The sequence below is a fragment of the Arvicola amphibius genome, chromosome 1, assembly GCF_903992535.2.
Source record: "Arvicola amphibius chromosome 1, mArvAmp1.2, whole genome shotgun sequence".
Lineage (NCBI taxonomy): Eukaryota > Metazoa > Chordata > Mammalia > Rodentia > Cricetidae > Arvicola > Arvicola amphibius.
The window spans coordinates 194,357,942-194,373,325 of NC_052047.1; the positions used below are offsets into that span (position 1 = coordinate 194,357,942).

General features: G+C 48.7%; 1 protein-coding gene across 5 annotated transcripts in view; it reads right to left on the minus strand.

Annotated features, from left to right (window-relative positions):
- Positions 1-13,273: 13,273 nt before the first annotated feature.
- The window catches only part of Gpam (glycerol-3-phosphate acyltransferase, mitochondrial), a 53,310-nt gene continuing 51,199 nt past the window's right edge, over positions 13,274-15,384 (minus strand). For all 5 annotated transcript variants that reach the window (XM_038333593.2, XM_038333602.2, XM_038333568.2 and 2 more), the window contains 3 exons: positions 15,195-15,384; positions 14,289-14,347; positions 13,274-13,693 (listed from right to left, as the gene is read on the minus strand). In XM_038333593.2, coding sequence (XP_038189521.1) covers positions 13,577-13,693; positions 14,289-14,347; positions 15,195-15,384 — 366 coding nt within the window. In that variant the 3' untranslated portion in view covers positions 13,274-13,576. The remainder of the gene's footprint in view (positions 13,694-14,288; positions 14,348-15,194) is intronic.

The following is a 15,384-nucleotide window of genomic DNA, read 5'->3' on the forward strand; positions in this document are numbered from 1 at the left end:
CCCGAATTCCAATCAGGAGTGGCATCAAGAATAAGAGTCGCATCCATCCGGAACCAGAGTTCTGGCATCCTCTATGCCACACCATCGACCCCTTCCCACATCAGCAACCTCCATTCCTAAAGGAGACCAATGTCACCCTGACAGACAGAAGCACCAGGATCCCCTCAGAACGTTTTTGGACAGAGCAAAGTGGGCATTGGAATGCGGGCCATGCCACCCACTGAGGACACGCCCCTCTGGCGCTAGAAAAGTGCTCCTAGGAGTTCTGCCATCCCAAACCTGCAGACGCAGGCATCTGCGCTGCTGTGGTTCTCTACAAGGAGACCCCGGATCCGGAGCGACTGTCTGAACCATCTGGCTCAGTTGCCTGTCACACTGCCATGTCAGCCAAGCACAGGCCTCCAGCAGACACAGTTTAGCAAGCTCACAGCTCAGTGACTCCCTAGATGAATTACCCACACTCTGAGGCCAAATTTTCTGCAAAGCCAGCTGCAGGTGGCTTCTCCTGGTTGCCATCTGTCTTGTCAACAGGACGTGATATATAGGTCATCATTTTCCCCTCTGGTACCCACCAGCTGGGCTATAGTAGTTGTGTGGTAGTTAGGGGCTAATATTCTCTCTGTGTGTCTGTCTGTCTGTGTTTGTGTCTGTGTCTGTGTCTCTCTCTCTCTCTCCACTCCCAAACTGTGACCTGACCAAACCTTAATGAAGGAAGGATTTGCTCTGGTCCAGCCTGGAGGACTATGGTCCATTACTGGAGGAAGGTATGAAGTGGCTGGTTACATTGTGTCCTGCGTAAGGAGGACCAGAAAGATGGATGTCAGTCCTCAGTTTGCTCTTTTTTTCTTTTTCCTTATTTTAGGGTTACGGCTCATGGCGAGGTAACCCCCACATTCAGAGTTGGTTTCCTTTCTCAGTTAAACCTCTCTGGAAACACCATAACAATATGCCTCCTGGGTGGCTCTCAGTCCAGTGAAGTCAACAGTGGAGATTAACCAGCATGCCCCTTCCTTGGCCTTCCCTCCTTCTGCATTCTGATCTTCAAGTTCTTTTGTGATTGGGGTTAAGCTTAACCTCCTTTGCTCTGCTTGTCAAATCCAAATGCAATTTGAGGATGCAATGCCCCCATTTTACCTGATGGGGGCGGTGTAGGATTCTACCTGATGACTGAGGCCCACCCTTCTTTACCCTGAGGTTTCCCAGGGCTTCAGGGAGACATTTAACTTACTCTTTGCCTGCCTGACAAAAACCCTAGAAGAAGAGCCTGTGGGCACCAGAACAAAGGCTTCTGGAAGTAACCAAAGGTGGGGAGAACCACCCACAGACACAAGTCTATGTGTACACACACATGCATGCTCGTGGCACTCAGCAGGCTGCCTTTGACCTTGTGTTTTCCAGATGCCACACTCAAAACCTCAAGCCTGAATCGTACAAGGCTCCAGAGTCGCACACGCCAGCACACGCCAAGAAACACAGGGCCCTGGGAGCTTGCTAGACAGGACCCCAGGCCACAGAAAGCAAGCACTAGGTATGGGAAGCCGCCCAAGATTCAACCAGGTTTCCTACACAAATGATTACAAGAGGAATAAAGAGGGAGAAAGAAACAGAGGTCAGAAGAAACTCTAAGACTTCCCTTCGTGTGACTCTTGTCCAGATCCTAAATTGGACAAGAGGAAGAGGGATGGAGAGATGACTCAGCAATTAAGAGCCCTGCTGCTCTTCCAGAGGACCTGGGCTTGATACCCAGCACCCACATGGCAGTTTACAACTGAGGGGATCTGGCACCTTCACACAGATGTGCATCAATGTAATATACCGCATAAAAATAAATAAATCTTAAGAAGAAGGAGAGGAGGGGGAGAAGGTAATCGGACAGTGGCTGGAATTAATGCTGGTGCTTTCTGGGAGATCACTGGATTCTGATTTTTTTTTCTTACAGGGCCTCATTATCCTCAGCTGAATGCTGAGATATTTATGGATGAAGAGATAGGATGGGAGAGATTTTCTTGGAAACAGTCCAGGGGTAGAAGAGAGAGGGGGCATGGCTGGGAGGAAGTTGGCTCTGGATTGGCAATAGTTGGAGCCCATGACTGCAACATGACGCTGCTCCTACCACCACTTAGATGAGTGTTTGGAATGTCCCATGGTGAACAGGAAGGTTTTTCGTTTTGGGGGGTTGTTGTTGTTGTTATTTTGGTTTGGTTTGGTTTGGTGTTTTTTTGTTTTTTTTTTTTTTCAGAACACTCCAACTCTCTCTGAGTCTCTGTCTCAGAAGCGAGGAGTGCTGCTTCCCAGGCAAGTGGCTAATACATTTGCCATCATGGTCATGGCTTACTATTTGTTGACTTCCTGCCCTAGACACAGGCCTCTCCTTTGGGTCACCTGACTCTCCACATGGCTTTGTCACATGGCCTGGACATCCCCCTGAGTTCTCTCCTCAGCCTCTAGCCTGCGTTGTGTCCAGCAATAGTGTTTGACTGACTAGAAAAATGTAGGCTGTACTTCTAACCTTAAGGTACCATTTGCAGGCAGTATGCTGCAAGCTATGGTTTTTAAAAGAGTCTGTTTCTATCTCTTCTTTGCTATGTGGCTCCAAGCAAGAATCTTAACCTCTCTGAGTCTTGCCTCTCATAAATCAAACAGACGGATGGCCTCCTGCCTGCTGGCTCCAAGCGTAGCCTTCTGTGGCTGTTCCTCAGGAAGAGAGGAGACCTGCACTGGTGGGGACTGCCCAGGTCCCCACACACAAAGCAGCTCCCTAGGTAGCCCCAGTGGCCCTCAGCTTCAGAGATGCCAGCATGTCAACCCTTTAGCCTTCCCTCTCTACTTGGTCCTTACTCCCTGGAGTTCCACGATGACTCTGCACAGGTCCTGGGCGAGTTTCAACACTAAGGTTCTTGTAGTGGTAACCAGCCCCTAACGCCATGATAAAATAAGGACATTAGCACTCTAGGCAAACCCACTACCTGGCTAACCCAGTGAGGGGTTGTTAAGGAGCGAGGGTTATGGTGGAAGCAGGGTGCCTGACTGCAGGAGACAATGTGTCATCTGCTGAGGAGAAAAATCCAGCCCGGCAGGTGTGGCGTGGTGAGCAGATGTGCCAGCAGGCCCAGGGACACGTTAGCGAAGCTGACATCCCATACAGGATCACCGTGCATTCCTGAGTACAGGACAGCCTGTGTGGAGTCAGCTCTCAGGAGTCCCACCAGCTCTGTTCCCTACAGCGTATGACACCCAGTCCTGCCACTGTCAATGCTTCCAAGGACCCAGCAGAAAGGCCAGTAAGGCTGTGGCTGAACAGCCTCCCAACAGGGACTCATGGCTGCTGGTGGCTGGTGGCCCTGGCTCTTCAAAAAAGCTTAGCAGAGTAACTTAAATGGGTTCATTTAAAATATAAGAGTTAGCTGAAAAAGACGCCTAAGCTATTGGCCAAGCAGTGTTGCAAGTCAAAAACAAAACAAAACAAACAAACATAAAGCTTGGCAGAGGACAAATGAAGGCCATGCTTCGATAGGCTAAGAGTCTAGTTCCCTGGCCTAGAACAGCTTGGCAGAAGGGAAGGAGGGGGTTCAGGAAGCTGGGGAGAACCATCATTATCCGGTTCCAGAACACCCGGGCACAGTAGCAGTGCCTGACCTTGGAGTGATGGCTCAAGACAGGCCTGGAGCACTGAAGAAGAACGAACACATGCTGTCTCTGACACCATGGCTCTGCTGGTGAAGTCGCTTGCTGCCAAGCCTGCGACCTGAGTTCCATCCCTGGGACCCACCTGGAAGGAGAGAACTTGTCTTCTGCTCTCCATGCCCCTCTGCCCCTCCCCAACACTAAATAAAATCTAATTTCAAAAATCGTTTTAAAAGTACATGCTAAAGATGCCTTATCGTGTCCGGGAAGCTGGTCATCTGGAGAAGGAGCAGGCTCCTGGGAAAGCCAGCGCATGCCTGTGAGGGCTGACTGAGTCCCTAAGGTCTCAGCAATCCAAAGCCCCGGGAAAAGCCAGGGTCCCCAGAGTTCACACTGGTAAAGATGGGATCAGTTCTGGGCACAAGATGCCCCAGGAAACAACAGGCACACTTGAGCAGGAAAAGGGTTAAGTCTTAACTGTTAAGGGGCTTAAGGGGATGCGAGAAAATAGTCCCTTGGCTGGGTGTTTAGAGATCCCTAAAGCTATTCCCCAAACCTCACACACTTCCCCAAGTCTGCTCCAACTCCAGGCTAAGAGGAAGGACGCCTGTGCCTTCTAGTGGACCGGACGCCCATAGTCTTAATGGCTCCAGAGGCCCCCTTCCTTCAGTGGAAAGGACCCAGAAAGGGACAAACAAGAATAAAACTGTGGATCGCTTTACACTAGTCTCCAGCCCCGGTTCCCTTTCCTCTATCCTCCTCAGCGGACCCCCATTTTCATACAGATCGTATCCAAACTTACATCCTCCCTTCAACCCCTTCCCAGCTTGCTCGTTTGCGCTCATGTAAAACATACTGTGAACGAATAAAAGAGATTAAAATGGGAGTCTCATCCGGAGAAAGTCAGTTTCAGCGGGCAAAGCCTGAGCTGAGTCCAGTTCCCTCGATGGTTTGGGCAACAAAGGGGCGTTTCCAGGTGGCCAGGAGGTACTTGCAAGGCTCTTTGGACTTCGGGAATTATTTGCACCCTACTTTCGGACAATATAAAGATAGGCCAGAGTGGGTAGCAAGAAGGAGCCTGATCTCAGTGATAGGACTTGGAGTCCTCTGGCACCGATGAATGGAGAGCTGGGGAGAAAAGACCCGCACTACCCCTCACCTTTCGCAGCCCTTGCAGGCATTCATTCCTAAGGGTTCCGAGACAGCAGACGTCCCGCAGCCACAGGAGCCTTCAGCTTCCCGTGGACATCAAGCTGCCCCAGCCACTCCCTCTGCCACGCCCCATGCTTAGGCCAGGTCTCCGTAGCTTTTCCTGTCCTGATTTCATTTGAGGAAGCCATCCTGGGGTCTAACTCTGGCAATCTGTGACAAGCAACGCTTAAGAAGTACTCGTGGATGCACCCACGCACCCTAGATGTATGGGCGGCCTTGGCCATGGTTTTTATTTTTTCTCCCCTCTTCCTGTCTCCTTTTTTCTTTAAACTCACCTAAGCCTGTGGCTAAGAACCCCTGGATGAAGTTCTATCGCCACCTAGTGGGCAGATCAAAAAGTGAGGCAAGGCCACACCCAGCGTCCTGGTACAGGTGGGCTCAATTGAAGGAGATGAAAATCAATGTATGACTTTAAGACAGAATGGGGTTGGGAAATCCCAAAGTCTGTTTATGCAGAGGCTAGACCAGTGTGTGTCGAATGCTGGCCAAGGAAGGAGTAGGCAGGCAGAAGGAAACCGAGTTTGCGGAATTTCTGAAGAGGCAGATGAAGAGCCCCTGAGCTGAGCTAACCTTTATAAAGCAGCCATAAGCCAGGCTGGGGCAGAGAGCTAGGAGCGTGTTCGCTCCTTCATGCTGTCACCTATTGGAGGAAGGCAGATCGTCAGAAAACAGGTTCAAGACCCAGTGGTTTGTAGGTGTGGAACTTGAACCGAGGCAGCCTCAACCAGGTTCTGCCTCTGAGCAGCAAAGCTTTGGTGACAATATCATACAAACGAAGACAGCTATACCTGAAGCTGCTGCAGATGGGGTGGTGGCTCCGGATGCTGACGCTAATTTCTATGGGTTCAAAATTTTCCGTTGGCAATTTAGACTCCATACCAAAAGAAAGCAATAAAAAGGCACTCACCCATGACTTTCCACACAGTGGACATCATTTCTTCTCGCTGAGGTCCCAACGGTGAGATCGGCTGTTCATCACAGGCAGTGGTGATGTTGGGGTTCACACACACACACACACACACACACACACAGCCACAGCTTCGGCCCCTTTGCCCTGGGCTTGATACTGGCATGGGGCTTCACATTTTGAAGGAAATAATAACTTTCTGTTTCCTAGTGCTTCTCCATTCTACCCCTCCTCTTGGCCCACCCCAGATGAGATTTACCACACTAAGTCCTGCAATCCAAACATCCACAAAGAAGGCCAAGGCTGGAGAAATCTGAGGTTCGGCCTTCTCGCCGCCGACTTCCCTGAAGAAGCTGAAGAGTTTGTGTGAAGAATTTCGCCCCGCTCTCTCCACTTCTTCATCTGTACAACGGGAAGCAGCTGGTTCTGCCTGCACAGCTGGAGACTGGCAGCTCGGAGACTGGCTGCCAGTTTGTGCCCAGAAAAAATCAAATTCCTCCATCTGCCCACTCAAAAGGTCTGCTGTCCTCTGTTTTAAAGATGCGTGCATTCAGAGACACCACTGTCTGTTTTAGAAAACAAAACTGCACAGGCCCAGCGATCAAATGACCCTAGGCACAAGGGATGGGCAAATGCAGCAACAGAAAAACACACCTCTCTGTTCCCCCACAAAACCCCAACTCCACATAGGAGTATAGATCTAACAACTTTAGCCACAGCCAAGGGTTTACAGAAAGAAAAAAGAAAGACTTCCAACAGCTTAGAAAAGGTATTCCAGTTGCTTCGAAAGTCAAGTGCAAGTAGATCAGCCTGGAGCCTCCAAGTTACCAGAGTGGACAGGTGACAGCATCTAGGTCTGCACACAGCCACTTATTGTTTGTCAAATCGAATCAGCAGGTGAGGTCTTGAGAGGTTCCCATCTCAGCTCTCTGTTCTTCCCTTTCCTTCAAGGGTGAGAACCCCACAGTCATTCCCTCATCTCCACAGCAGCCTGGCAGGCTCTGGAACCACCTCATCCAAAAGCAGAGTCCTTGGGAACTGTTTCTTGGGTGTGGCCCTTGTCCCTTTGGAGACACAGTGCTGCACAGGGTGAGGGCAGGACTCAACACTTGTATGATGGCCACATGCTCAGAAGAAGGCCGGCTCTGCATAGTGCTGGTACTTCCTGGACACTGAACTCCCCAGTTTTGACATCTCCAAGCATTGTGGCTAGACCCTTCTCAAAGGAACAACAGAGGGGCCACTCTCCATCACTATCCTCTCATGGGGCTCTCATACAGCTCATCCGAAATGTTTAGGGGTGCTGGAGAGATGGCTCAGTGTTTAAGAGCACTGATTAATCTAGAGGACTCATGGCTGTGGACCATTCAGGTCTTTAAACCGATCCACCCAGTAGGTGTGGAGTTCAGATCCATGTGGGGTGCCATATGAAGAAGGATGCTTAAAAGAAATTCTACACTAGCTCAGAACTGAGTATAAAAGAGGGTTATTTATTTAGGATTAGACTCACAGATCACAATCCTCTCCTGGAACAGGGAACAGCAACCAAATCCCGCAGCCAGAAAAGAGGCTGGATGTGCACTTTACATAGGCATAAATAGTATAAGAGGCCACGCCCATGGGCAATTTAAAGGCTACTGGTGGCAGGAATTCCTACAGCATCCCAGCACCAACTTAGTGGTTCACATCTGTTGGTGAGTCCAGTTCCAGGGGATCCAACATCCTGTTCTAGCCTCCAAGGTCCCTTCAGACATGGTGCATAAGTACTCATGCACACATACATACACATAAAATATTCTTGACTGTCTAACTTCAGTCCTTGGGAATGCTGACTCCTGACATATGTTCACAGCTCAGTACTGCCTAAAGAAAGAGCAAAGAATGCCATCTTTACCTGGTTTTCTAGAACCAGACAAGAGACAGGAGTTCAGCAGCAAGTCACCTATGTGCAAGCTGATGTCAGGAGGAGCCGCAAGGGACTGACCAGAGGAGACAGAGGGAAGACAAGAAAGGAGTGTTGAGTGGGTAGCTGCAGGGGCAACAGAAGCCCACCAGCACCCGGACCTTCAGAATGTTCCTCAGAGGCAAAGAAGCTAGAGGCAGAGACTGGGAGCTACTGATCAGTTCCGCCTTAGAAACTGGAGGTCATCAATGAGCTGTTGGCTCACCAGCACTTGGGCACAGACTAAGGGCATCCTCTGCAGATTCAGAAGAGATGGGTGGGGCACCCCCACAGGAGCTCCCACAGGCGACTCTCATGGTAGCTAAGCAGAAATAGGTCAGAGACCTTCTGAATCCACTGGAAAAACCTGCCTCAGGAAAACCTGGTACAATAAAAGAAGCCCGTCGTCAAGCTGAGAATGAGTTATATTTCCGGGACACTTCAACGGACTCATCTGCCAGTTACTTTGTTAGGCTCACTTATAAAAGGGTGAATTCAAGCATGTGCCCCAAGCCATGTAAGCAATTAACTAATTTGCTTTGCTCCATCCAGAACACATCATGGAAGCTGCAACCTATCTGTGGCACTCAGTTTGGCTACAGAGACCCCATGGTCAGTGTCTACCATATTCCAACTCCTCAGAGCCGTGAATTCCAGACACTCCCTTTTGTATGTCTGTGCATGTAGTCGACATGTATGGAATATGAGCATATGTGCAGATAAGGGCATGTGGAGGCCAGGGGAAGACCTTGGTGTCTACCTCACTTCCTTGAGATGGGGTCTTCACTGAACCAGGAGCTAGACTCTAAGTCAGCAAGGATTAGTGATCTTCCTGTCTCCACCCTCTACAGCCATGGGTCACAGGCATTTGCAGCCATGCCTGGCTTTTTCCAGCAGCTGAGATCCCAGCTCAGGTAGATCCCCACGATTGCACACAGCACTCTATTCTAGTTTCATCCTCTTAGGATAAAACACTCTGACCAAAAACGACTTGGAGAAGAAAGGGTTGGTTTCACCTGATTCTTCCAGTCACCGTCCATGGCTGAGAGCCAGGGCAGGAACTGGAGGAGGAACCCACAGGTGGAGGCTGCTGACTAGCTCTTTCTTACAGGGTCCAGAACCACCTCCAGTACCACCCACAGTGGGCTGGGTCCACTCGCTCACCAGTCATCATCCAAGACAACCTCAGACACAGCCACAGGCTAATCTGGTAGAGGCAATTCTTCAGTAGAGGCTCCCTCTTCCCAGCTTGTATCAAGTTGACAAGATGTAAATAGGACATACTGTTACCCACTGATTGATTTCTCTTACCCCCAAATGACATTACTATTACTTTTAGCCCCAATGTTTTATAAAATTATCTTCTGGGTGCTAAGATTTTATTATTATTATTAAAACAGCAACAAGAACCAATCACTGAAGGTGACCCTGAGTGAACAGATAAGAAAAGCAAAATACATTTTCATAGAGAGACATCCAAATGCAAAGACGTTGGAAGTGAAAAACTGAATTCCATGCTAACCACAATGTTAGCACTATGTTCCAGTGTTCATGTTAGACATACTTCCCCGAATCAAGTCAACTCCATGCCTTCTGTGGAAGAGAAAGTCCTTGCCGAACACACGAGGCTTGAAAGTGACTGAAGATGTTAAGAACTTCTGAATCCAGAGTTGGAAGCCATGTCGGGCACTCAAAAGGGAGATACATTGTTGTCAGTCATGTGACCGCTTCCATCTCCAGATACAGTCCTGGGCAGCTACCTCTGGATGCACTCAGAGGAGCTACAAAATATCTGAACTCTCATGAAGGAAATATTTTATTCTTAAATAAAAAGTAAGCTAATGTTGTTGAGCAATTACTATAAACTAGGGGAGAAGTCTAGGACGTCACTGTACTTCTGTAAAGTTAAATGTTCATGAGAGGTGAATGAGGAAAGGCACACTGGCGGGATCTCCTGAGACCTGGAGAGATCTCTGCTATGCGGGCAAGCATCCCCATCTCCACGTGCTTCATCAAGGCTGGAGGGATGTGAGCCGACAGAGTCAGGGCTGGGAGACTCGCAAGTTGATCTCAGGTTACAAACCCAGCATTTTAATGAAGTTCTATATGAAGTCAAGCAAGCATCATACACTGAATAACAGGAAACTCTTAGCAATAAATCCAAGACATTAAAAATAAGTTGGGGTTTTTTGTTGTTGTTGCAAGACAGTGGCTGCACCTTCAGCAACTGTTTCAAGCGGCAACTGAAACTCAGAAGCTACCAGCAGCCAGGCAGGAATTGTCTCCCCAGGCACCGGCTCTACCACAACTGCTAAGGCAACTTTACCTAGATTTCTATCCTTCTATATAACTCAGGATACAAAGGTTGAGGTGAAATCCTGCTAGCTCCCAGAGGCTGAATAAATAGCTAACTTCTCTCCTTGCTCGTGTCGCCGGGAAAAGGGGGCATCCTTCTGCTCAGTCACCATTGAAGAATCTTGCTACACTTAGTTCCTCCCTACTTCCTGTCAACTAGTTGCTGACTCAGCCTTCTGACCCCAGATTAATTTTATTTAATCAAACAAATGTAACACATCTTTGCATTGTTAACAAAAGCAGCAGAAACAAATGTAACACCGTTAAAATAACATCCCACAACAGGTTGGTTTTTTTTTCTGGTTTATTAAAACAAAATCCATTTCCATGCTTCTCAGGATATACCGTCATCAGGCATAAAAATCAGCCAACATTTCCAAGGCAGTGCCACTCACAAAATCATACAATGCTATTCTACAGTAGTAATTCTTTCCAGAACAATCTCGTGTATGTTGTACAATGGACAAATACTGTAACAAACACCTTCCATAGAGACAATTAGCCCTTTAGCTTTTGGGAAGGAAGGTCGAAAGTCTCTAGAAGCAGTCATTGCTTGTACTAAACTAAATGCCAGATGGCAACTCTCAAGCTCCTAAAAAGTGTTAAAAAAAAAACAGATTTACATCCCATAGTAAGTCTTATAAATGTCAAAGATAGAGTCTATCATTTCAAAACACTACAGTTATCTACGGATAAAAATCTGCATTCATTTGTGCAGTGTTTTCTTGTAGATCTGAATTAAAACCTTTATTATTTACCCCCAATTCATCCTTGTATTAATTCTGCTATTTTCAGTTTAAAAGGCCAGGGCCGTGGGTAGCTGATTTCCGTCAAAGGAAAGCGCTCCAGTTAATGTTCTATTCTTCCGCTTTCCAGCGAGGAAAAATAACGTCCTCACTCGGTGCATCGTGGATGGTAACAAAAGTCTGTGAATTCTGCCTTGGCGCCACTGTCTGTGACCAACTGGTCTGCTTAAAGAACTAATTAATGTTTTCCATGGCATGCAGTGAGGTGTCCCAGAGGGGAGAGAGGGCCTGAGGTCAGAACAGCAGGCTTGTGTAGTGCCCCATGAACCCTTGCAGCGCTGCAGTGCGCTGCAGGGTCCCACGTACCCCAGAACCCAGACACACATCTCAGAACACTGGGAAACAGGGTGCTCCCGCTCGCGGACACCCCAAATCTACTTTCTGCACTCACCCTCATGACGGCCAAGGTTCAGCAAAGCCAAGAAGGGCACAGCGCATGCCCCCTGGCTGCACTCCCCTTAGCACTTGGTTCAATAGGATCACAAAAGCAAATACTCCTCCCTCCCCTTTCTGATTTACTTGGGTTAGCCTCATTTAAAAAGAAGTGCAGCTTCATATTGCTTAGTATTAGGTTTGTATTTATTTAACTTGACTCACAGTCTTCCCCTGAAGGGCATGCATTTCAGTTTGACAGAAATGCAATAGAGTAAACTGTAATAAATTATATACAAGCACCGAGTTTGTTTAATCTTCCCAGGAAGCCACCAACTGCAGGAAAACAAGGGGACGGACTCTATTAGCCAAAGGCTACCTGCAAGTCTTATCGTGATGCCTTTTTTCTTTTCTTTTCCTAACGAGGCACTGAAGAATGAGTTGTGCTAAATTAACTCAAGGGTCAGCTTGTTGGGATGAGCATAACTTTGGTTGAGATTTCTGCTCCGTAAAAAAGGTTTCAAAGCACCAGTTAATTACAAAAGCATGCACACATCTCACAGTGAGTTAAGTGTCGGCAACAGCATGTGAACTGAAGCCCCTAAAATGAAACTGACGGGAAGGGAGGCCGCGGCAAGGGAAGCGCGTTTCTCAAGCACGTTTCTCTGCGCAGGCTGCAGAAGCAGCAGCTGCCTGCAGGTGCCAGGCAGGGCAGCAGCGCCCACTGGGAGGTCAGGTCCACAGCTATGCAGCCACCTTCAGCAAAATGCTTGAGTCCCCAGAAGGGTATCCCCAAGGGAATAGGCCAGACTCTCTGGGTATCTTCCAAGCCCATCCTCGTTAACAACATGGAAGGCTAACAGGTGAACATCTCACGCCACACCCACGGCTACAATGGACAGGGAACTGAGGCAGAGGAGAGGGAGAGCTGACGTGCACAACTGTGCAGGGTGGAGACCAGCACAGCACAGCCTTATTGCTCTGAGCTTCATGCACCGTGTGATGCCAGGCAGGACCCCACCTCCCCAAATACACATGTCTCTCGTAGGATACTATTAGTGTTAAAAATTCAAGTTCAGGAAAGTACAAGTCTCATCCCTAATACTTTTACAAATTCAAATTATCTATGGAACACTCATCACAAAAGTTCCTATTCCATAAAATCATAGAGATATGGACAGTAGATTGCTAGAAACTGTATTGTCACATGATCATTAAGAAACCACCATCATTACCACAAGAAACTAACAATTATGCTCCTTGCTCACAAAAAGGCACCTACACCTTGAAAACAGAAAATTTTCATAATTATTTGCCTTTAAGTGGCAATGGAGTTTGGGTATGTAGCCCATACAAATGTCTAAAGAACCAAGGAGTCTTCTCAGAGCTTACAATCTACAAAGGCCTGCAACCATCTGCCACTCTGTAGGGTGACTGTGCATGCCACACAGGCTGCACAGCACACCATCTGAGTACTAGTCGTCCAGACTGGGGAGCAGCACCCAGAGAGTGGGCAGTGTCTGGAAACCCTAGGCCAGCAGTCGGCAGCCAGTGTGCCATGGGCTGCCATCCCTCCAGCCGAGCTACAACCAGCACAGAAGCTGACTGGTGGAGGCCCCTAAGAAACGCAGATGCCTGCCCTTAAAGGGCAGGAAGGGTACAGCTGCCAAACAGCAGCGACTCTAAACACGTGCTGGGCATTAACTCCATGGCACTTTGTCAGTGAGCAAAGCCTCCCGTGCCACCTTCCTGGCCAAGCGCAGCTTCATCTTGCCACTCAGATTCACCTCATGGCACTGGCCCTTTGGTCACCATACCTCACTTCCTGCCTTACACAGTATCGTCTGCTTCCAGGCAGCCATTCAAATGCACGTTGAGACTGCCAACCCAGGGCAGAGTCATTCCTTAGTAAAGCACACCAGAGCTCTGCTGACAGCGGTAAGATGGTGAGACGGAGAATGGACCCAATTACTTCAAAGGAAACATTATTACATACTATACAGGACTCAGTTCTACAGACACCTCTACGTCCATCACAGTAACTAGTCCTTAAAATTCAAACTTAAAATGTGAATCTTTAATAAACTCCAAAATAACTTACTGAGATTTCCCCTAGTAACCTAGAGATCATGAATCACACATGGCACTGGCCCCGAGTGCTCCGCCCGCAGGCCACTGCGATGGTGCTGGGCGGAGCGCAGGTCCACGGGGTGGGCAGAAGGCACGCAGCTCCCTGGAGGTCTCCTCGGGTAAGGCAGGCGGGCCACACCAGGACACCTGCCGCTCTGGGTCAGACTGGAGCCTGCGAGAGACTCCCTTGCCAGCAGCCCCTCCCTCGCCGTAGGTGCCGAGAGAGCCCTACAGCACCACGAAACTCAGAATGTACTCCAGGAGTTTCTGCCGGTTGCACTGAGGTAGGAAAGTGCCGCTCAGTTCCAAAACTGAGACTCTCTTCTGCTTGGTCTCTTTGAAAACCTGAAGAGAGAGGAAAGAGAAAACACAAGTCAAGAAAGGCCCGGGGTGAGGGAGCACCTTGTTAGCTGCCGCAGACGTACGTCTGAGACCCGGAAAGACAGAAAGGTGCAGGGGCTCCACAGAAACGTGGCATGGAGCTGTGAGTGTTGGGTGTTAGCACGTAGGTTTGTGGGTCTGCTGCAAGCCCGGAAGCACGAGACGGGGGTTTCTGGGGGAAGTTCAGGCAGTGCCTTGGCTTTCACAACTAAAGTCAGAAACAAAGCCTTATCAAAGGTTACGTGCAGCTCCGTGGAGCTCATCATACATGAAGGTAAATAAACCTGAGGCTAATTTTAGCAAAGCTGGTAAACATGCAAGAAAATAATAGACTACGGAATAGTTAACACAGAACTTGCCCAGTGGCTGTTACTTCAAGTTTGGGGGTGAATATGAAACCTGCAGAATCAAACATGCCTTCGACGACATGTCCTGCCCCAACTCTCCCCCTAGGAGATGCATCCCCAATTAGTTCAGCAGAAAATGCTTCTTCTGGACCCCAGAGGAGCGACAGATTGGAGACACAGGACTAAAGGGCAGCACGGTGGTGGACACATACCCCAATATCCTTAAACATTTTCACAGCGTTCTTCACAAGACAGTAGGTGGCACTCTCAGCTGCAGAGAAACACAAGGCCCTGTCAGTGTTCAGACTCCGCACACACAAGCTGACATTGGAGGCTACAGAGTGTGAAGGCAGAAGTCCAGATTGGAGCAAGCTCCCTACTGTAGCTACTGGCAACTCCCACGGCCTCCTTCAAATGACCTACTTACCAGCTCTTCAAACCTATGCTATCGTCTACTAAGGAAAACAGAGAGAAAAGAGTCAGAGGGGAGAGGGAAGATACACAGAGCATCCGCCTCACAGGGGTTTGTGAGAATCCAACAAAATGGTCTGTAAAACTCTAAAAACTGGCAGTGGTGTGGGGATGCTTCTGAGGCCCACGGCCACACATGAAGCTCAAGTCCAGAGATCAGGAAACAAGAATTCTAACCTGTTTGCCACTAATTTGCCAAGGGCCCAGGACGGGTGTCCCTAAGAGGCATGATGGGATTAACCATCTCTACCTCCCTCTGGCCCTGACGCTGACTATCCTGCAAACACGGCTAGGGCATGCGCTCCGCTGTGGTGACTGACCACCTGGATGCGGACGGGTACAGAGCTCGTCACTGCCAATGGCCCAGTACGCATCAGCAGCAAAATGAAAGGGAGTGGCACTTGTATAGTGAAAGACTACATAGCAGACAGAACCACGGGCTACATGTATGAATATCACACATCATGTTAACTGCAAAAAAGCAGACAGAGAATACACAACTATACCACTTAATCTATATGACATACCATGCAGGTCTAAGGAATGAGGTCAACATAATTCTGCATTTTCCCCAATTTCCCAAAATTAACAGATTTATATAATAGGGCAACAGTTCTAAAAGAAGCCAAAACAGTGACTCCACATACCATAGACTGCGACATTTCTTTCTGTCCTGGTGAGAAGGTACCTGTGCAGCTTCTGCAGGTACTCAGACTCAGGGACTGGACCGCTGAAGTTGTGGACGAAGATGGCGGCAGAGCTGTAGGCCTCTAGCAAGGGCCCCAGGAGCCTCTGCAGGAAGCTGATGAACTGCTGGTGCTCCTTGGACTGGCTCAC